Genomic DNA, 23,378 nt, shown 5'->3' with positions numbered 1-23,378 from the left:
AGATGTTCCACTGGATCTTGAGGACGGTGTCGAGGCAGGTCTTGCGGTACGGGTCCACTTTCCTATCCAGGGTAGCTGGTACTGACCAAATTTCCCCTGTCATATAGCAGAACTGGCAGGACTATTGATCCACTGGCTTTAAGGCCAATCTTGGTGCTGAGCCAGACCTTTGACATCCTCCCAAATGTGCCTCTGGCAAGCTGCAGGTGATTTCTGCCTCAGAAGAGCAATCTGTGAGGAAGTTCGAGCCCATGTACACAAAGTCCTGGATTATTTTCACATTCCTGCTGCCAACGGAGACAGAAGGTGGTTGGAGGTGGGAGCAAGTCAGCTTACGGGGATGTTTTTCTTTACCCAGCTAAAGCTGAGGCCGAGCGATGAAGCTTCCTCGGAGAGCGGGCGGTCGGCCTCGTGGATGACGGCGAGGTACTCGGCAGAGATCGTGACATCATCGGCATAGCGCAAGTCAGTCAAAGAACACACTACAGTTTACCGTGCCCTCCAGAGTCCAGAGCAGATGCTAGATTTTGTAGTTCCATTGAAGTGGTTTGTAACAAAGATGAAAAAAAAACCTAGGTGACATAAACACAAGCTGTGATAAACATTTCTGTGATTAAAAACAAGACCTATCTGGCGGATACTTCACCGGAAGCTATGCCTTTGACACAATGTTGGGGCAAAGTGCTATAGTTATTCACTTTTAGTGGCAATGACAACACACCTCTTTATCAAATGCCATCCTCAGCCTCAGTTTTCTTGAGCTCCAGAGCCCTGCAGGGATGTTACATTCTTATTCCGTGCCAAGGAAGACATCACTTGTGTGACGGATAGCTCATATTTATAGAACATTTGGTGGAAAAAAAAAGCTGGAGAGATTCACTATGGCGTGCATGTGTATTAGATAAGAAGCTGGGCAGCGGGGCTCGAGCGAAATGTCAAAATGACATACTGGTCAAATTAAAATAGACTTTCTTGTAAAAATGATTTGCTTTCGAGGTACACAGTGGCCTTAGTTAGTTACAGACTCCAGAATTTTACAAGGACCAGAACTCCGCAAATGCTTGTCAAAAGTCAGTTATAAACAAGAGTATTCGGTTAATTGTGAAGGCTGTGTTTGACAAAAATTCTTTTTCTTTTGGTTATAGATTTACAAAAGAAGCGCACATGCATTAACAAGGAGTACATGAAGCTTACAATGAATTATTTACAAGAGACTTTATATCCGGCAGCAAAGTAAATGCCACATCAGCCACAAGATTTATGGCACACTTTAAGGATAAAACGAAGACAACCGCGTTGACAAAGAAAAATAAAGCTATAAATGTATTTGACGACTGATACAAATATGTATTTTACATTAGTGCCATCTAGCGAACGCATACTGTCCTCACAGGAAGTGACGTTTCCTAAGACGTAGATTTGAACTGACCAATCAGGGAGCGCGTCACAAAATTCGAACTTCCATTCTTGAGGAGACGGATGTCTTGTGGTAAAATGGATCACTTTTGTTGCTAAAATCGCAGCGTGAACTGGATATCGAGTTGATATATGACCACGGGTTTTTTATATTGTAGAAACGGACGCTAGTAAGGTTGGTAGCGATGGTTAACTTCTTGCTAATTTTAGTTTAGCACGTCGACCGATCACCTTGTCTGTCAACAGGCATTCAAGAGATCTGTTAGAGGATTCTCGTCTAAACTTTTTAATCGATCTCCAAATAATAAGCCATGGTGACAGAAAGAGCCCAGAGGAAGACCTTTCAACAGAGTCGGGAGGAAATTGTGGAGAGAATGAAAGAGAAGAGGAACAAGCGGCTGGCTAGTGCTACACATCCCAGTCGGGTACGATCCCGACACGTAAACAAAAGCAGTGGTAAGGATATTATTCCTCTTCCAACGTTCCTGATTGATGAGCGATCTCAAAATGCACCAACTGTAAAATTATCATTTTCATGTTATCATGCCATGTTTGGACATCATGCGCCCCTCCTCTCCAGCAACAACCTCCACAAACTCCATCCTGAAGGGGGTCCAGATGAACAACCACTCTCTGGCCTTGGCCTTGCAAGCGGAAAAGGAGAAGTCAAGGCAGGCCAATGATGTGATCCTTCAGCTAAAAAGAGAGCAACAGGCCCTCTTTCTACACCTGCTTCTGCTCAAAAGGAAGCTCAGAGAGCAGGAAGTGCCTGCACCTAGTGACTCAGAGGTGTGTAAGAACTGTTGGACACACACTCACACCATCATCATGACAATCCTTCTTTTTGTATTTGTGAATGGTCACTTAAAGGCATAATGACAAAATCAGAAATCATTTTTTTTTTTTCTTTTTCTTGATATTTCTTTTTGATTCACTGTGAGAAACTACTATTTGCATAAAAATTAGTGATTTCCATCTGACTTGGAGGGAAAACAGTCACATGTTTGCTGGGGCGGGTCAAGAACCCCCCTAAGAAACAATAAATAATAATTAGTCAATTACAATACGCATTTTTTTACCTTCTTCTTCTTCTTCTTCGTCTTCTTCTTCTTCTTTCGGCTTTTCCCGTCAGGGGTCGCCACAGCGAGTCAACTTTCTCCATCTAACCCTATTCTCTGTATCTTCCTCTATCACAGCAGCTACTTTCATATCCTCTCTCACTACATCCATAAATCTTCTCTTTGGTCTTCCTCGAGACCATCTCAGTCTGGCTTCTCTGACCTTCTCTCAAAAACATCGAACATGTGCCGTCCCTCTGATAGATTCATTCCTGATCCTATCCATCCTGGTCACTCCCAAAGAGAACCTCAACATCTTCATCTCTGCAACCTCTAGTTCTGCCTGCTGTCTTTTGGTCATTGTAACAGTTTCTAGTCCATACATCATCGCTGGTCTCACCACTGTCTTGTACACCTTTCCTTTTATTCTGGCCGATAGTCTTCTATCACATAGTACCCCTGACACTTTTCTCCACCCATTCCAACCTGCTTGGACCCGTCTCTTCACCTCTTTTCCGCACTCTCCGTTGCTCTGGACTGTTGACCCTAAGTACCTGAAATCCTCCAGCTTCTTGATCTCCATTTTTTTACCATTATTGTCAAATAGTCATTACAAAAAAAGAATAATAATTTAAAAAGCCTTACATTTGGAGTCTTTATGTTGCAAATAATCTTACAACTTTGGTAAACTTCTTTCTGAAACTAAGTGCTGTGGATTTGATTTAATTAAGTTATTTTACAGTACAGGGCCATCATAACCATTGAGTCAGAATTGTTTTTTACAGTACTATACTCTTCTAATCCCAGGCTATCTAAAGGACTTTGTGCTTTTGTTTAATGTCACCTCTTTGTGTCCTCCTTTAGCGAGAACCTACAAACATCCAGATCGAACAAGAAGCCCATCTGGAGTCACACGAGTAATGTTGTTATCACTTGAAATTATACATGTGATGTTTAGAGGTTTGTGACCATGAATCTGTTCCCTCTAATTTTGCAGGGCAAAGCAGACCACCGAGAAGATCACTGAGCTCCATGTGTGTGAACCCTCACCAATTTGTGCAGGTAACCACAAGCATTCATGCATTCATGACTCATTGCATTGCCATATATATATATATATATATATATATATATGTGTGTATGTATGTATGTATGTATGTATGTATACTGCAAAATTACCAATTACCAAGTGGAATAAAGAGGCTGCTGTGATAACCATCTTTTTGGCAAAGTACATTAAAAAAGACATTTTTGTTTTTACTACACCCAACTTCTTCTGCAGACTAGATGTATTCTGCTAACCGTTAGTCACTTCACTTGGGGCTCCTTGTGTCCAGTTGAGGAAAAAACTTGGAAGGTCTGAGAAACTGCCAAGTGTGCTGTGGGGAAAAATATGTCTACTGTTTTAAATATTTATATTTATTTCGAATGGGAGAAATTCGCTGGAAAGAGATTAATAACGGTATTTACTGTGGGTAAGAAAATTTAACATATTCAAAATGCCTTGGATATTAGGAATTGCATATAAGAGCATGGCAACTCTTCAAAAATTCGTTGGACCACCATTGAAAATAGCAATGAATTATCTCAAAAACTGCCCTAAGAGGAATGAATTAGCATATGATTATTTGTTTATTAAGGGGGGAAAACATTAGCTGGAGAAAATAATGGTTTCTTACCACCTAGATTCGTGCTGATACTGTCTTGTAAATGGATGTCTTGTTGAAAGAAATGAATCCCTGTTCATTATTATTATTTTTATTGATCAATTTATCTTCAATTCACAGTCCCCAAGTTATCTGAGAATAGAGAGTCTGAATCTGACAAGCTGGTAAACTTGCCATCCACTGTGAATGTGAGGCGAAGGCAGGCAGACAGAAGGAGCCGAAGGAGGTCGGACCTTGTACAAGTGCCGCAGTCACTTCATGAGGCAGATGTATACGAGGATTTGGAGGCTTTGAGAGGGAGTCCTGCTCACACTGACACTGGTAATGAGACCAAGGAGCAGCGAGCAGCTGAGCCTGACATACAAGATGCCATGGAGACCGAGGAATCGCAGAGCTCCACCCCTAGGTTGCCTCCATCCAAAAGTAGCAGCAACCAGCCCGGCAAGAAACGAACACAGCATCAGTCCAACAGTAAACCGGAACAGGCCGCGCGGAAACCCGATAGAGGCCGCAAACCAGAGCGCGCTCTGCTAAAGAAACCTTGGGAGAATCCTAAACCGAGAGCACGCTCCAAGAGTCGGGATCGGTCCGCCACCCGGGCCAAAGCGGCTCCACCGGCTGCTGCGAATAAACTCAACACCTCACTGGGATGTAACGACATCTTCGACTTCGACTGCGAGGAGTCGACCCACGTGAATCCGTTCAGGGCCAAGGACCAGGAGACTCAGTCGGCTGCGGCATCCAGTGAAGAGACTCCATGCTCGCAACAAAAGGCCTCACCTGAGGTTTGCTCAAAGGACGACATCAGCTCGTCCTCGCTCTCCTCCGAAACCGAGGACAGCCCCTACATCCCCGCCAAGACCCTGTGGAAACAGGAGGCTCTGAGCAACACAAAAGTCATCGCCACTCGCAGGGGATGGCGGTCTAAAGAAGACACAGGGAAAGAAAACACCCCTTCAAAACAGAACATTTCTGGTGAGCATTCAGATTCCTCCGTTTTCCTTGTTGATGCATATATCGATTATTTATATATATATATATATATATATATATATATATATATATATATATATATATATATATATATATAAAACGCGTTTTATATATATATATATATATATATAAAACGCGTTTTCACATTTTTCGTCAAAATGTAAAATGAGCCCAGCCCAAGCCGGCACCAAAAAACACAATTGGAACTGAACCGCAGGCTTCTTTAGGCTATTACTTGCCAGACTGTTAACTGGCGCTGTGCCTAAGACAGTCTGAACGATTGAAAGGTTTTAAAATAGACTGGATAGTTTGCTTCTGGCAGAAAATTGAGTTCTTTGAAAAATATTCAATGTCGGCTACTGGACCAACTTTTATTTGGAACACGGCGGCGGCTCAGGGTTGGTTTAATACCTCCTAACTTCCCATCTGTTTGTGTGGATGTGCTCTGTAGAGATAAAGAGAACAGTCACAGAATTGGTTTTTATGAGAGAATAATAATGAAAATTATAATTCATTTATCTTTTCTTAATCGCCGTGGGGAATTGCTCTGCAATTAACCCATCATGGATGAACAGTGAGCAGTGGGCTGTCCTGTCCACCAGCACCAGTTAGAGCTTCAGTGTCTTGCTCAACAAAACTTCGACAAACTAGGAGGAGCCGGGAATCGAACCAGGAATGTTCGGTTCCAAAGACAATTGCTCTACCTCCTGATAATGACCTGAAATTACAGAAGTCAGAAATTCCCCTTGTTCTCAATTTCAATATTATATTTGTTCTCTATTTCAATATTATGTTACTTGCTTAATAAGAATCTGATAAAGAGAATTAGTTAAATTCTACTTGCAGATTTCCCTTACATAATTTCTGTCTGAATTCTCATGTTCACTTGTTCACAATATTTTTCTCACACACAGACACACTTGATTCATTATATATACTTTGATTCATTATATATTTAATGAATCAAAGTGACGGAGGGGGGACAAAAAACAAGATGCTTCTAGTCAATGATCTGCATCTGGCAAAACTATTTATTGAAGAATATTTATCAAAATCAAAATATGATATCCCAGAATTGAATGTATGTTGATATATTGATACCATATCTGGCCTCATTAGTAGTTCTCGCAAGTCGCGGATGTGTTTTGACTTTACAAAGATTGGGTTGGGATATTCAGATGCTTGTCTGAGTGAACTTCACCTGGTGTCGTCGACAATTTTTAGCCCTATGTTTCCCTGTCGATTCTTTAACTGTTGGTTCTGAAAAGTTTCTAAAAAAAACGCTTCTTGTCAATATCGTGTCCGATCTCAAACGTCAACATTTACTGCCTAGTTTTAAATATGTCTGGTGATCTTACCGCCTTGGGGGTCCCATATCCAAAATCTAATTCTTCATCTGACCTTTCTCAACGGACTCTCAAAGTAAAATGTCTCCAGAGTATGAATTGTTGCTTAAAGTAACTAACGGAGTTTGAACATAGGTTATAAGTATTTCTATGTTCCAGTCCAACATTTCAAATATAAATGTTTTAGTTTTTCCTGTTTTTTGATTACCGGTAATAAGACATTTTATTTTCATCTTCGGGATGCTGGCCTTTTTATCGCAGTATCCTAATAAGTTGTCGACAGCAGTCACTTACAAGTTCATTACATTCCACTGTTTGACTGTTTCACTGTGATATTTGCATGTTTGCAGTACATTGATAGGGGTGAGTAAGTGCATTTAGGTGTAAAAATCTGATCTCCAAAAGTGTTAAATTACACTTTTCAAGTTACATTTTCCAAGTGTACATACACCCTTTAATGCTGCAATATGATTTTGCTGTTGACATACCTTCCATCATGCTTCATTTTACTGTGTATTCACTCCACCAGGCTGTGGTTTCACTGCACTTAGTTTTCAAGCTGTTCACTGGTGCGCGTACACCCACACACACACAAACACACACACACACACACACACACACACACACAAATATCAAGACACTTCATCTCTGGGATGATTTGATCTGGGAAACAATTTCTCTCTTTCTCTCCCCTGTCTTTCCCCTCCTTTGGATCCCCCCTATCCTCACATTTTTCCAGGTGGGCTTGGTGTGAGGAGAGCAGGGCGGGGCTTGAGTCTGTGTGATGTCAATAATCTGTCCCCCGCAGCCTTTCACAAATTCCCCCGCATGGGTTCCCACCCCTCTGATTCCCGATGCTCCTCTCCGGTTCCTGCACGCAAGCGACGCTGCACTATGGTGGTGGACTACAAGGAACCCTCTCTAAGCACGTGAGTTGTCAAAGTCACTGAGCAATGTGACTTTTTGCGGGGGGGTCTCACTGTATAAGTGTCTGACAGTTTGATGTCTCGACAGGAAACTTAGGCGAGGAGACAAACATACAGACATGCAATTTCTCCGCTCGCCCATATTCAAAAGTAAGTCTGGAAGGAGGTCGGTGAAGAGATCACGGAGCTCCAGCCAACTGACATTCGAGAAATACAATGAGTCATTTGTTGGGTGTCGCTAAATCTAGTCTGGTGTAGTCGTTTTTTTTTTTTTTTTTTTTGTTTTGTCCGAATGTCAAGAGGCGATTATTTTGCGTGACATCCATTTATTTTGTCATTGTTATATTTTTGAAGAAAAATAAGCGATTGTCTCGAGATTATGTCTTTTTAGATACTTTTGTTAGTTCTTCTACAACGCTTTATCTATCCCCTTCCATCTCCTTTATGTCTTCTTAATGTAAATGTGAACATGTAACGTTAGCCCATTTCAGAATAAAACCACATTGTGTTAAGTCATCCATTTAATTCTAAATACTGGTCCTTTAGCGCGTATCGTTCCTTACTCTTATCAAAACACATGAACCCCTTGTTTAATCTGGTTTCATATGTGCGTATGAAGGGGAAACTTTTTTTTTTTTTTTTTTTGCGTATTTGGCTGTTCATTGTCATTTAACACAATATAACATAAAATCTATTGCTAAGAAGCCTAGATTAGTACCAGTGCAAAATTCGTAATCAGTGTACAAAGAATAATAATCCTTTTACATTAAAGTCCGCAAAAATAGCAGCACTATTTTTGGCCTACTATACACAAAAAAGTATTTCGACTGCCTTTTTTTTTTTTTCAATTTTTTCAAAATTGTCCCTGATACATTTGCATGTTTCTTATGAATTTAATAATCAGCCAAAAATACATATAAATTTATATATGAATTATACTTCAGGCATCATTTGAATTTTCATAGATTTGCTTTGGTGCATTTGATGTCCTTTTGGCTTACACACAAGCAGACACACTCCTTCAACCCGACTTCGGATTTATTCAGTCTATAAAATAAGGCTAATACTGTGTCATTTAAACCAATTGTACAAAGAGCATGAAATAACTTTTTCAGACATCTTACAAAATGTATTTTCCTAAAGTTTGAAAAGTACAAACACCTTTTTACAAAACAGCAAAACTACACCGTATTGCACAATCTTCGTTTATCTCCAAAGTATAAAGTTATCAATCTCCGTTTGCAGGACAAAAATAAAAAGGAAAAAAAAATAAATTAAGACCTTGTCTTAAGCATATTTCTTTAAAATTACAGAACATAAATAATAATCTCTAGAAAATTAAATTAGTCCTTAGTCAACAGCAGGAATTTATATGTAAAACGAATTCTGAGAAAAGAAGATGCTCTTATTTGTGTTAACAAATACTTGGAAAAATAAAAGCGCCTTTTGATAGTCAAACTCCCCTATGGGGTTTATTGAGATTGTTTTTTTTTTTTGTTTGTTTGTTTTGTTTTCTTTAAGTTCTGAAACAGAAAATATATGTTATTTACACATGAAAATATAGAGCGGGTATGAGTTATGTAAAATAATTATAATCTGAACACATCTGAAGTAAGTATTCCTCTTTTGGCAGGATGAACTCATCACAATTCTAAACCCTTCAACAGCATTTGACGTGGAAAAGAAAATTGATAACTCGATCGCCCGGTCACATTCCTCACAGGACACCATTGCGTACGAATGACTTTATGTTGTGTCGATATGATTTCAGCCCATGACGTCTCTTCCTGAGTCGACCGGGAGGCGGGGGTGGGGCGGGGAAGAAGTAAGGTGTGCGGTGAATCTCCAATCAGCTGTCATTTGAACTTGCCTGTCTGTGTCAAACGCAATGAAAAGACGGAGGCTTCCCACGTTGAGGAACCTTGTGTCACAACATGTTGCGTTCACTGTCCTCTCTCACTCTGGGATGCGGAGATATGTGATGAATGCAAAGATGTAACGTGTCTTCTCTCAGATCGTTGCGGCCTGTGTGGCCTAACTTTCAGTGTATCAGTCAGTCAGAGTTCAGGAACTGAGCCAGCATGCATCGAATATTAAAGGAGCGCAGATCTGATTGTGTGCCTTTTACATTAAGACATTTTGGAAACTCCACTGCTCCGGAATCAGTAGTCCTGTTCTTAAATTGGCTGTTTTTTATATGACCCTTCCAAACCCAACTTCGCTCTTCTGCAAAGTAGGAAGTAGTGCGCCAGCTACTTCTCAATGAGGCCGGCTTCTTTGATCTTAGTGTAGAAGAACTTCTCCAGTAAGTTGGCACATTTGTAGTATTCGCTCTCCGGGGGATTGTATTCACGACAGTTGGTGAAGATGCGCTGCATGTCAGCCATGAACAACTTCCGCGTCGTGTAGTACCTGCTCTTCAGACGCTCGCTCATTGTCTTGAGGTCTGCATGGAAGGCATGGGGAAATAGTGATTTGATTATTAGTTTACAGCTTGAAGAGCTTTTCTCAAAAAGGAACAGAAAACCTCACCTTGAACATTTATTCTGAAAAATGCTCCATTCCAGGATCATATTTGGCCTTTTTTTTTTTCGATACGATAGCGGGGCATTAATTTGCTTTTGTCAAAATAAAAAAAAATTGTTTCTCTTTGCATCATTTTAGCTAAAATGATAGTTTAAATCTGACGTAAGACAAGGGTCATGAATGTGCTGTCTGACATACTCTTTTTAGCATGAATAAAATCCCTCAACCTGAATATGAGCCCAAAGTCATATCCTGCAGTATGTACAAAATCTACATTACTGGGAAATCAATCTGAAAATTTTCTTTGTCTCTTTATTTTCACCAAAGTGCTTCAGGATCTGTTTTAAATTTTAAAGATAAATTGTGTACGTGACAAGGGAAGAACCACTCTGACTTGTATGTGAAACACAGACGGGATGTTGTTTTGTTCGGGGGGGGGGATCTTTTTACCGCAGCGCTGTGGTCGTTCGCAAGCTGAACTGTCTCACAGACCCCTCTATATATATATCTTTTAATGCAGATTGTATCAGTGACTGCAACTTGATCTGAGAATTACTTGTGGTGATCAAAGGTTCACAGAAGTCTTATGATATTATCACATTTTAATATATGTGCATTTTGCATTGTTTTGGCTCACTGACACTTCAAGAATGTAATTATCAACTGTAGACTTACTGATGAATGGTTTATTATACTGTGGTACATTTGGGGAATGGAACACAACAGTTTAATTGTTTTGTTTAATATTTACTTTATTTCCCATTTTTACGATTGCCAAATGTGCAAACCAAGAGAACTTTGCATCGTGGAGAGAAATTGAATTAAATCCCATCTTGAGCTTAAAATCTGCATGTCAAGAAACCAGCATTTCCTATTTAAAGAGACATACAAGATGTGGTGCTTGTTTCCCAACAAATGTTTAAAAATGCTTGTTCACTGAGTGAAGTTCAAACCCAATTGACCTCGGGATCCAAGCCAAAATAATCAGACGCCTCTATGCTTCTGATTAAGGGACAATTGATCTCCATCTAGCACAGACCCGGGCATTTTACGGCCTGCGGGCCACATCCGGCCCGTTTTGCTTTTTTATCCGGCCCGCCAAACAATTTTCTTTGAATATTTTAATAAATATTTTCAATCAATATTGAATTTAGAAACTCCTTATTTTTTCCTTTTGTTCAATTTTGTATGGATGAGTACATACCAAATAATGTCGGTACATTTCTATGATCATTAACGATCTTAAAGTTGAAATAAAATGCCAAAAAATGTAAATATTTAGATTTCAATTTTCATTTTGTTCAATTTCCATGATACCTAGTTGGCCTGTGCATAAAAATTGAAAAAGAAATGTGGGCCGACAGCCAAAACAATTGCCCACACCTGATCTAGCATCTGTAGCTGCTTCTTAGCAGAATGACTCACCACTGCCTCCTAAGTAACAGCGGTTTTACTGAAGCTGCTTTCCTGACACAACCCTGTTACAGAACTTACACACCATCTCTTTAAATCTTACATTGCCTTGCGGAAAAATTGAGGCGCATACCCACCCATGGGAAATCGGATGACTTGGTAATAACCAGGTGCTTCTGTTTTCTTCACAGGTTCCATGAAAGGCCACGCGTTCTGGTGATTCTGAGACACAAACGCCTCATGTTACAATTCAGAATGTGTAATTGAGGGCAGGTTTGTGCATACAGAATGAGTCTGTCCCTCACTTTCACATGTTGCAGGATGGCCTTCAGAGTGCTGTACAGTTGATCAGGGTCCTTCATTTCCTTCCTGGAGAAACAGAAATATCGAAGAGCATACTGTGAAACGATGGTCAGGGATATACAGGTAAAGCCATTTACCATTTTTCTCAGATGCTGTTTTTTTTTGGGTCTTTGACAAGTCTAGTTTACTCATTTCAATATTGGTTTGACTCGGTGAGGCAAAATGTACAAATTCATTCATATAAACAGACTGTTACATACCCTTTTCCTACTGGCTTCCAGCCCGTTTCACCTGAGGATGTAAAGAAGCTAAAATGTATATTTGTTGATACTAAAAATGCTAATATATATATGTATATATAGATATATATATATATATGTGTATACATGTATGAGAGCGGTAGACAGACATAGAGACGTGGAGGCGGGGTGACATACGTATGCCCGGAATGCTCTCGATAGGGATCTGCCGCACTCCTTCCTTAAAACAGGAAAGGCCTGGATACACTTTTCTGATCTGAGCTTGCTTCCTCTCGATCAGTTTCTTGATGATCTGAAGAAAAGAAATGAGAATGGATTGTAATACATCGGGTTGAGGGACGGACACTTAGGGACGGCATTTTTTTTGTTAACAATGGGCTTTTAATTCAAACACGCACCTCTTTCTGTTTCTTGATAATAACAGAGAACTCAGTGTAGGGGATGCTCGGGTTCAGTTCACAGCCCATGAGTGTGGCTCCCTCGTAATCCTTGATGTAGCCCACATATTTGGCCTTGGGAACCTTGATGTCCTTTGAGAAACCCTAGCCAACATCATTAGACAAGGTCACTGTTAAGGTCACCAGAAAACAAGATTTGCTGAAATCACCTCTGTGTTTCACTTTTTTAAGATTTCGATATTTGTTTCCACAGGTCATTCTAGGAAGCAATAACGATAACGCGTTTGCATCCTGACACAATGAATATAGGCACTGTAGTATGATTCAAAATGTGATAAACTGCATTATGAAGCCAAAAATGGGTTGCAATTTCTTGAGAAATGACCGCAAGTGGGAAAGAGGCTTTTCATTTTGGCTTGACTGATCTGTTATCCACTCAGTTGACTAGACCGGTGGCACCTGCGGTAACCTGAGCACGGGAGGCCAAGTGAGAAGTCAGACATATTACCTGTTTCTTGAAGTAGCCAATCGCGTACTCATCAGCATAAGTGAGGAAGTTTAGGATTTCGTGCTTAATGTGGTACTCCTTCAGGTGGTTCATCAGATGGGTTCCATAACCCTGCAGCCACAAAACCGAAAAAGATTAGGAATATTAAAACTATTTGGCCTTATGACGACATGCCGGCATGCTCTTACCTTGACCTGCTCGTTGGAGGTGACAGCGCAGAAGACGATTTCTGTGAAGCCTTGCGATGGAAACATTCGAAAGCAGATCCCTCCGATCACACGGCCGTCCTTGATGAGCGACAGGGTCTTGTGCTTCCTGCGATTGACGCAAACAAAACAAGACGTAAATTTTAGGTTACCCTCTCTCTGAGGGCACAGGACTAGGCTGACGTGCACTCACGGATCAAACACCAGGCGGGTGATATACTCCTTGGGCATTCGGGGAAGCTGATGGGAGAAGACATTCTGCAGTCCCACAAGCCACATCAAGATCCTCTTGTTGGGCTTCTGGTTTAAGGAATTACCGATGACGTGGAATTCAATCACTCCCCTTCGCTCCTCCAGACGAGCAGCTTCATCGCGAGCGGAATGGGCTGACAGCAGACTCGTCTGCACAGAATTTGGAAGCCATTCAATTGCTATCAGTTTAGTCCTTTAGAACAATTTCTCCATCAGGAAAAGTAACTTGACCGAGGTCTTCACAACCTAGTTTGAATGGACTACTTGCACATGTCTCAAATTCGTCTTAAATCTGACCTTTATGATATATATTTTTTAATATGGAGTGAATTTGCTTCTAATTCCAGTCCATTTCGAGTGAATTAAAGGGAAAGGTTGTTATTTAAATGTTTAACTAAATATTAGTTTCTCACAAATGAATACCATATATTTCCGGACTATTGAGCGCACCTGAATACAAACGGCAGTGGCTAAAAAAAAAAAAAAAAAAAAAAAATGTATATATGTGTACATTTATAGGCTGCACTTGTCTATAAGCCGCAGGTGTCTGCGTTGTAACATGAGATATTTACACAGAAAGATGTTACACAGAAACATTTTTTTTAAACCTTTAATTAAATACATACCGGTAACATCCACAAATATGTATTGGAAATGCTTTTTTTCTGAACAGTGCCTGTAACACGTCTGATGAAAAAAGATTAATAATAAATAACACAAGGAAAAGTCCATCCATCCATCCATCCATCCATCCATCCATCCATTTTCTATCCCCGCTTTGTCCTACTCCAGCTGATCACTATCTTCGTCGTCTTCCTCCCCACTAAAACTTATAAAGTTGTCTTCTTCAGTGTTGGAATCGAATAGCCTCAGAATTTCAAGGTAATTTCATAGGTCCGATGCGACGAGGCCAAATGCCGCATCATTGTTTAAGCCGCAGTGTTCAAAGTGTGTGAAAAAAATAGCGGCTTATAGTCCGGAAATTACAGTACAATATTTTCAGTCTTAATTCACCTCTTAAATGTAATGGGACAAAGCTGGGAATATTTTGCACTGGGTTTCTGCACTTTCTTGTTACCTCTGGAATGGCAGCGGGGTCGGTGATTGTTGCCATGACTTCACTGATAAGGTCGATGGGGATGTCACCCACTACCCTGGGTCTCTTGTTTTCCTCGTGGGGAAGGGGCTCAGATAGTTTACGCTTCTCGCCGACTGCCAAAAGCAGACAGAGCAATAATTGTATGACCGTTACGTGTCTGTTAACAATTGTTTGTTCATTCTAAATCTCTGAAGTCCACCTGAAAAGAGTCATCTTGATTTCAATTGTACAGTCTTATAATGTGATTTCATTCATTTTCCCTTTACTGACCCAAACACCCGGTCACTGCAAAAAGAGAGAGCGGATTCACAGATTCCTTTCCAATGGGTGGTCAGTGTTTAGTTCTACTGAAGTGAAACATGACGAGTTGGGCTGTGAGGTCGTCCAGGCACGTGCACGGGCACCCTGTCCTTTGGGCCGTCTGTCAAAGTAAGTAACCTCTTTGCAAGACATTTTCTATGTATCTTTCTGATTTTATACTTTGGGCCGTGGTATCTATTTGAAGTACAAAAACCTGAGCAGATGACTACATCTGAAGAAAACATGAGCCCCAGCCCCCATCTTTGATTTCTCTTCAAGCTGCCGCAGCTACAGCCATCATGCAGAATTTTCTCTCACCCCTCTGGAAATGAAAGTAATTACAAAAACACGTTGTCCCCTCACACTGCCTGTTCCATTGCTGATGCAAAACGGAGATAAATTGGTTTGAGCATCATATGGATAAATAATTAAGAAAGACAAAGATTCATTACATGGTTATTGGATATGACAAACATTGACGGTTTAAAAAAAAAAATACAGCTGAGAGTATGTCTAATCGTGTGTATGCTACAAAATGACTAATTGGGCAAAACCCTTTTTCCTATTCTTATATCTGAATAATCATTCAAAAACATAATGTGACTGCCTTTTTTGTGCTTCAGCAACAGTCCTGCAGAACTTCGCAAGTATGCGATTATCTATAAAATTACATTTATTCTTTTTCACTTATTGGAAAGTGAAGAGTGTGAAGTAACGGTTTTGTCACCGCTAATTATCCAACTGCTCCGTTAGATAATGCATTCTTTCTTGTGCGGCGGGGGGCAGAACTGATAAGTCGTTCGTTTGCGACACCCCAGAGAATCAACATGACCAGATAGACAACGGCTCCTGTGTTCAACAGAGCAAACATCTAACATAATCAATCGCAAGAAAAATTGACAGCAGTCAAGATAAAAGTATAAATAAACTGAGTTACAACTCCACCTTAGTCATGATAATTACAAGTCAAAGTTCAGGAGTGAGGCATGTATCATTTTGTCTGGAGTCTATAACCATCCAATTTGTGACTTGAGTTCCCTCGTCTGAGATCTTCTAATTAACTCATTTAAATTATGCTGTTCAGATTCTGCTTTTCAAGGTTAAAGCTCAAAGCTGTATAATTATTCAAACTGAGTGTTTCCAAACTCTTTTGGTTTTGGCTGACACATTTCTCAACCAGCAAGATCCAAACAAATCATTAACATACGATTTAAAGTCAGCTGGCTAGGGCGAGCTATACTAGTTTTGTATGCATGATGGTAAATCTTTCATTACTCAAGGAGTATCTTATGTTTACTCTCTGGAAGGCTACACTTCCACCAATATGGGGTTGTAACAAGCCATAAGTGCGGTTGGTACGTTCCACCCGTTCTTCACAGTTTACTGCCAGACATTATGTTACAGCGCACCATCATTGTAAACTTGGAGTAATTATAGGTTTTACTGTAATACCTGGATTTGGTTCAAGTACAGTGGCTGTTTTCCTGGTGGGACTGACACTGCCGCAGCTGGATGGGTCTGCCGACACTGAACTGATGCTGTAGTATAATGGCCTGGCCACAGGGGGTGCACTGATTACTACAGAATTAGAGATAATACAGTTAAAGTAGCAAAAGGACAGAGAATAATAGAAGACATGGTTAACCATGGATTGAAAAGAGTGTGTGCATATGTGTGTGTGAGGGGGGGGGTGAGGGGGGAGCTACCTGTGTGGATCGGAATTTGCCCCCCTGAGCCTGCTGCCAAGAAGTCTTGGCTCCAGATTGGAGAACTGTGGCTATAAACCTCCTCCTCCAACATGGACAAGAACCTGAGCCAAAGAAAACACAAAAAAAAACAGTATTTGAAAAAGATTCACGGTGAATGATCGAGTCGACAAGTCCATCTCCGTCTCAGTGTATTCATGAAAAATGTGTCCGGCGGTCCAAATGCATGACTATCTGTATTGTTGTGACTCTCACTTGGGAAAGTGTGTGAGAATTAGTGTGCGTTTCTCCGGTGGCAGCTTGTCCTTCTCCTGCCTGGCCTGCTCCAGCAACTGCTTCCTCATCACAGTGAACACTGAGCGCAACAGTGTGCGGCCAAAGATCTGGGTGGTCTCGTACCGCGGGAGACTGTCACAGAACTGAGGTACGTTGCAGTAGCAAAGCCATCTGCAAGAAGCACATCAGGGAAGACCATTTAGTTGACTGCTGTGCCGTGGGTGTCTCGGCCAAAAGTTAGGCGACATTAACGTGACAGGGGAATAGTGCGCATGTATGCAGATGATCTAATTAGGTGAAATGACAGCATGCTGTTTACAGTCCAAGATCTCTTTTACTAATGTTTGTTGATTCATTCAAAGAACACTGCAGTCTTTTCATCGGTCAACAGGTAGTAAAACATTGCTTATCTTTTCCCATTGTTCTCTCTCTCTCTCTCTCTCTCTATATATATATATATGAGCTTGTGGTCCAGCTGGGACCTCTCTGTGTGGGGTTCCCCTCTGGCTCCTCCAGTTTCCTTCCACAGACCAAAAGCCTTTTTTTCTCAGGTCAACGAAGAGCATCTAAACTGCTTGTGAGTGTGAGTGTAAATGATTGCCCATCTTTGTAAAATGATTGACTGTTGACCGGCTGCCTCTCGCTCGGTGTAAGCCAAGACCGGCTCCAGCACCCAACAATTCTGTGTGTAGGGCAAGCAGTGTACATAATGGAGAGATCAATAGTTTGGGGGATTGTTTCCAGTGTCTTAAAGAGCAATTTAAATAATTTTCCCCATCAAATGTTTTAGCGGTTTGGTTAAAGTTTCATTATACATAAATCTAAAATGCAGATAAAAGAGTTGGATAGAAACCCCACTCGTGTCGCAACCTGGTGTAGTTAGCTTTGTATCCAGCTGTGTCGTCATTTGGCACCCGTTGGCGTCTTTGCGAGGGGGTTTCCAACTGCCAGTAGTTAATCTGGTTCAAGAACATCTTGGCCAACTCCATTATGGTTTGACGTTCTTTAGTTGGCAGATGGCTAAATTTGTACTGGACAAAATTGTTAACCCCCTGTGATGGACAAACAGGGAGAGAGAAAATGGATGCAGATGTAAGACATTGCTGAAATATTTCTCTTTTCTCAATTGATGTACACAAATGCATCACGGTTACCTGTTCGATGCTGGGTTTTTCAAATGGCGGACTCTCTTGTGCTTCTAACATAGGTTTACCCATCTGTAGAATGGATTTCCTTAGGAGCTGAAAGAGAAGCCAAACCGGGCCAATTTTGTCATTCTTAAGCATTACAACATGGTATAAGACTCCTATTAAACAAATAATCTAATCCTTAGTCATTTCATCCAAGCATTTAAAGAGGCAGGAAGAGGGACATAGTGATCTTTGGTTTAATGTCCGTCTTCACTGTTTTTGTTTAAATGTTGATTAAATTGGTTAATGTCACAGACCTGGGAGGAAATCAATCTCAATCACGGAGAAAAGATGGTATTTTTTGGATTTGGCTTTTTTCAACTGTTTTCATGTGGATTTCCAATTTGCGACATTGAACTTCAAAATAGAACAGAAATGTGTTGGGAGGAGGTGGAAACGTTGTAGTGCCAATGAAAGGTTAAAGGGAAGCATCTCCAGGCAAAAAGCTATGACAAACAGAAAACAGGTCACATTTCCATTGGTGGTGTAAAAAACGAGACACAAATTAAAACCTTATGAGGAGCAACAACTAAACTCATACATCCTGAACAAATCCAAGAAACAAATGGAGAAAAGTCACACATCTACCATTTATTTGATAATGTTACTTGTTGTTCCTTTGCCTTTTTGGACCTAGTTATTTGCTAAGAATATTGTTAATATATGCTCATTTGCAATACAGTTTTGTAAAAACCCAATTATAGACTATATCAAGAGACTAAACAAACCTTAGCGCCTTTGCTATGAATCAACAATCTGTTCATTTTACCACAAAGCAACTGACAAAAGTGCGCACACACACACACACCATAGACTAGAACACAGGGCAAGTTCTTTTTCAAACAGCCCAACACTGCCGCCAGTGACCCGAATGAGTCAAACTGGAACACTTGTTTTAGTTGGCCTCTGCTTGTTTCCTTGTTGCTTTCGTTCAAGTTGTTTACATTTGTAACTAATAATAACCCATATTAGCGGCGTATTATCCAAACAAGTAGGAAGAGAGACAGTTCTGCTCTGTTTTCACTGGTGGCTTTTCATACATTTGCTGCTGATTGCTTTTGCACAGCGACTCCATGGTCTTATTGTTTACGCCGTCTCATGGCTGAAGCTGGCCGGCTGCCCGGCAGAGCAGCCGCGGACAGTCCTAAAGAATTTACGATGCAGATGTCAAACAAAACTGTGCAGAAAGAAATGTCTCATGATGGCAGGGGGCTGATGGAGAGGTGGACAGTTGAGTTGTATATCACATTCTAGTGCCTGTAGTTTTACAGACATTTATATTGCACTTAAATGAATACAGAAAAACAAATCATCACAAAATGATTTCTTCTTTTCCAATTATTTTATAGCAACTGGAGCGGACTCATCTCCAAGCATGGAAGCGGTGAAGGCCTGGTGGTGAAGCTTGAGAACCAAAATTCAAGAAATGTAGGATACAAGGATTTTTTTTCTTCAAGAGAGTTGCGGTGAGGCTCTTCTATCTTCACCTATATAATTACCAGTCACTACATCCAACAACCTTAATGCCAGGCAAAGAATGTTAATGATAAAGTCACCCTGTTTATTGTTCCTACGCTTTGACCGTAAGCAAACACTTACTTTGAAGAGGGAAAAGTAGACCTGTTTTGTGTCAGCATCTTCCTCTTTGTGGACACATGTGTAAAGATATTCCACATCCAAGACGATTCCCAAGAGTCTGTTCATTTCCTCCTCAGAAACATTTTCTAGATGTGTCACATGATCACCTGGAGGAGAGAGGCGTAACAGAGGGAGAGACTATTGTAATAGAATAGCTTTTACTGTTTAATGGCCGCTTACGGACGTACCCAAAGTGTGAGAGCAGCTCCGACAGGGCTCCTGCAGGTTGACTGTGCTTGACTGCTGGTCGGTACGTGGAGGCGTTGGAGGAGGGTTCTGACTCTTCCAGCCGTTGCACTTACAGGCTCCCTCCGCCTGTGAATTAATGCGGTCACAAAAATTAGTAAAAAAAGATTTTTAAAGGTAAAATTTGGTATTAAAATAAATCTGACTGACAAATCATTTGACACCTTTGACACTCATTTCAGGTAGTTGAATACAAGCAGCAATATACCTAAAAGGTACCACAAATTGAAATTGTCGTTGTGCAAAATGTACTAGTTACTCGTTTTCTCCCCGTGTCTGCGTGGGTTTCCTCCTCGTTCTCCACTTTCCTCCCGTAGTCTAAAAACATGCATTGGGTCAGACTCTTTGACACGACTATCCTTGCACGTAGCCCAATGCCGATGCTGCTCACAAGCATTCCAAAACACTTTTTTTGCACCACTTGACTACCTCCATCTCTATTTTTTACCACCTTTATCCCTGCAATACTTATATTCACATCATGAACATGTTTCCCAGGACAAATCTTTTACGATAACTGTTATTTTCAAAGCCACTGGTCTGCTCAAGGCCTTCCTTTTTTTAACAACCCCCCCCCTTTATGTTTTGGATTATATTGTATATCCTGAAAACGGTCTTTTGTACTGACATCTTTTATATGCATGCTCTTCTGTCTACAAGGCTGCTGTGACAATCGAATTTCCCCGCTGCGGGATCAATAGTCTATCTTATCTTAATATTTGGCTGTTTGGAACAGTCGGAAACAGTTAGTTAACACCCCCCAGTAATATACATACCAGCTGTGATCAGCAGGTATGTTATTAAAATTGTTATTAAAATTGACAAATTGGCAAACTTCTTTCAATAATAATTATGCTCATGATAAATATTGATGTATTCATCAGTTATTGTAGGCCGTGACACAAATGAGAGGATGTTATGAATCAATTAGTAACGAATCTAATTAAACAGTTCATTTAAACAACTCCTGTGCTTCTTTATATTTGAAACCCCCCTCCAGACACATATGCAGTTGGGTAAAACACGTCCCTGATCAGAACCAGGAGGGGGAGGGGGAGGGGGCGGCAGCCCGTCACCGTCAGCTGGAGTCGCCCTACTGAGCATGCGCAATGAAACAACAACAAACTCCGCCCCTCCAGCAGCTGTCACCCTGTCAAAACAAAGACCTTGTCCCTCTCTGCGGATGACACTCCGCATAAACCCAATAAAATTCACCCCGTTTACCGCCGTGCGTTGACAGACGGCGCGGACACGCAGAAATGTCTCGCGGCGAACGCGGACGCGCACGAACGTGCACGCAGGGCTGCAGCCCCGCTGCACACAGCCAGCTATTCTCAGCAGCCGAGCCAATGTTTACACCAACCCCCCACCTAGACAGAAACATAGTAAGAGTATAACATAATGGTCCGCTTGCAGCTGGAAGGCCTCTGTTTTAAATGCATGCAGTAATAACAAAGTAGATAACTACATTTTCAAAGCTTTTCCCCCCACTTACTGGTATTTGTATGCAAAATGGGGAAAAAAAAACGAAGTGCGGCAATGGCTTCCTTTGCTGCGCTTGCATTTTGTAAACTATTGCAAGCAAGCGCATTCAGTATTATTTATAAGGAATAATTCGCCGAACAGTTGTTCAAAAAAGTCCCAATGCAACAAATCTGGCATACTTTGCAGGATGAATACACTCCGAGTTTTTCCAGTTTCTTCGGCCGCGGTGAGGAGCGGAGTTGCGCCTTCTTCACGGCGATTCGTGCGGATCCTCCAGCGGCGCCGGAGCTCTCCATACCCCCGGCCCCGGGAGCGGCCGGAACCGAGCCCGCAGCCCCGATGGCCGGAGATCCTTGCTGGATCCCCGCGCTGTCGGCCATGATTCGTACCGGAACCCCGACGGGATTCCCCCCGGCCGCGTAGGACTCGCTCTCCGCCTCGCTCTATTCCACCAGCGGAGGATCAGACATGGCGCTCATCATTACTTTCAATTTGTCACTGTAGGGCCATTTTCCTCCGCTAGGGGACCCAGACGGGACGGGCCAATTCCTCCGCGATTCGGCGAGGCGAAGCGACGAGGTCACTGAATGCGACCGTTTCCAGCCAAATTTCAAGGTCAACAGGCGTTTCACGTGTGCTGCTCCTCCAACCCCCCTCCAACGCCTGCGGGGTGGGGGGCCGCTGGGCCCCCGGGGATTCATGTCATGCTCGGGCGGCTGAGAGATGAATGGTCGATGCAGAAGTGTTTTTTTTTAACACAATCTGATGCAAAATGTAACATTGGGTTCAGCAAATATGGCAATCTTTTTTCTGGGCCAGAATCCACAAGTGGGTTAGATTTTAGTTAGGTTGCAGTTATTCTCCCCCCCACCCCCAACCTAATTTTTCTGAAATGGCCCCTGAAGAACAATTTGTCACATTGCAGTCATGTTCACTCTATTTGGAAAACTTGAGGTCGTACCCAGCAGACTAGTTTTTCAATAACCCGTTTCCTGAGGTTTGTTATTGTAATACTTGCCCGCTACCAGAAGAGAGCACTACAATGGGAATCAAAAGTACTGAGTTTTTTTTCAGGTTACATGAAAAAATTCGATGCTTGCAGGTTAACACAGGGTGAATGCATGTTAGTGAGTTATGTAACACTACTCCTGTGAGTTTCCATTAGCTAGATCGTCTTTGTCTTTAGTGTTCTCCCCTCTAAGGTCACCACAGTACATTATCTGCTTCCATCTAACCCTGCCTCTTTATCTTCAACCAGCTACCTGCACATCCTCTACCATCACTTCCACAAAGCCGCTCTTTTGTCTTCCCCTTTTCCTCCAGCCTGGCTGCTCCATCTTTGCCATCCTTCAACCGATAGTCTTATAGTCTCCTCATCTCCAACCATCTCAACTCTGGCCTCTGTGATTTTACTTCCAAGACGTCTAGCCTGGGCCAACACCGCCTGATGTGCTTGTTTCTAATCCTGTCTATGTTGACAATGTCAACATCCTCCAACTCTGCCTCCTGTCTTTTGGACCGAGCCATCATCTCCAAGCAGTACAAGAGAGCTGGTCTCATCTTTGGCAAGGTATTTATTCTAATATGTGCCGTTTTCCTGTTAATTTGATGCAATGTTCAGAGAGATGGCTGAGACTGTCACTTTAAAAAGGAGGAAAATTGTCACCACAACCATCTTTTGGAAGAGAATTATGAAGATTTAAAAAGACCGCATGACGGCAGTGAAACACTCTAACCCATTGACATGTTATATTGAGGCACTCTCCCATAATGGATAGATTTTAATCCCAACTGTATTTCAGATGAAAGAAGTGGAAAATACTTAAACCCATGTAAACACACATTTGGACACATCTGTGCTGACGACTCACATTTACTAGCCCTACTATAATTTAAGTAAATTCAATTTCAGTACAATTGATCTTTCCAAGGCTTCTGTAGAATGGCAATGGTGGACAAACAGACAAGATAAGTCATAACCTACATAATGCCAAATTTAATGGCTAAACCTTGTTACACTAACTGGGAAATTGAAAAATATTGCAAGTCCATGTATGCCTCCCAACACACACAGACACAGACACACACACAGACACAGACAGACAGACACACACACACACACACACACACACACACACACACACACATTGATCACAATGATAAGTG

General features: G+C 41.5%; 2 protein-coding genes across 2 annotated transcripts; one reads left to right on the top strand and one right to left on the bottom strand.

The window, feature by feature from the left end:
- The first annotated feature begins 1,503 nt into the window (after positions 1 to 1,503).
- Positions 1,504 to 9,001, top strand: sgo1 (shugoshin 1). The gene is made up of 8 exons (XM_086177992.1): positions 1,504 to 1,591; positions 1,726 to 1,872; positions 1,997 to 2,205; positions 3,339 to 3,391; positions 3,472 to 3,536; positions 4,262 to 5,116; positions 7,220 to 7,409; positions 7,495 to 9,001. Exons 2-8 carry the CDS (start codon positions 1,728 to 1,730, stop codon positions 7,646 to 7,648), a joined length of 1,671 nt encoding a protein of 556 aa, XP_086034118.1. The 5' UTR covers positions 1,504 to 1,591; positions 1,726 to 1,727; the 3' UTR covers positions 7,649 to 9,001.
- Positions 8,429 to 21,711, bottom strand: kat2b (K(lysine) acetyltransferase 2B). Its single transcript, XM_086177991.1, has 18 exons — positions 21,392 to 21,711; positions 19,670 to 19,796; positions 19,443 to 19,588; positions 17,808 to 17,894; positions 17,524 to 17,705; positions 16,633 to 16,824; positions 16,378 to 16,481; positions 16,124 to 16,249; positions 14,351 to 14,484; positions 13,214 to 13,422; positions 13,003 to 13,129; positions 12,815 to 12,925; positions 12,307 to 12,450; positions 12,086 to 12,200; positions 11,909 to 11,939; positions 11,651 to 11,714; positions 11,483 to 11,567; positions 8,429 to 9,852 (listed from the first exon to the last, which is right to left on the bottom strand). Exons 1-18 carry the CDS (start codon positions 21,590 to 21,592, stop codon positions 9,659 to 9,661), a joined length of 2,379 nt encoding a protein of 792 aa, XP_086034117.1. The 5' UTR covers positions 21,593 to 21,711; the 3' UTR covers positions 8,429 to 9,658.
- Positions 21,712 to 23,378: the final 1,667 nt, after the last annotated feature.

This window comes from Fistularia commersonii, chromosome 30 (assembly GCF_037954325.1).
Source record: "Fistularia commersonii isolate RoL2024-O1a breed Wild chromosome 30, RoL_Fcom_v1.0, whole genome shotgun sequence".
Lineage (NCBI taxonomy): Eukaryota > Metazoa > Chordata > Actinopteri > Syngnathiformes > Fistulariidae > Fistularia > Fistularia commersonii.
The sequence above is the reverse complement of the archived record's forward strand: the minus strand, read 5'-3'. Positions and strand labels throughout refer to the sequence as shown.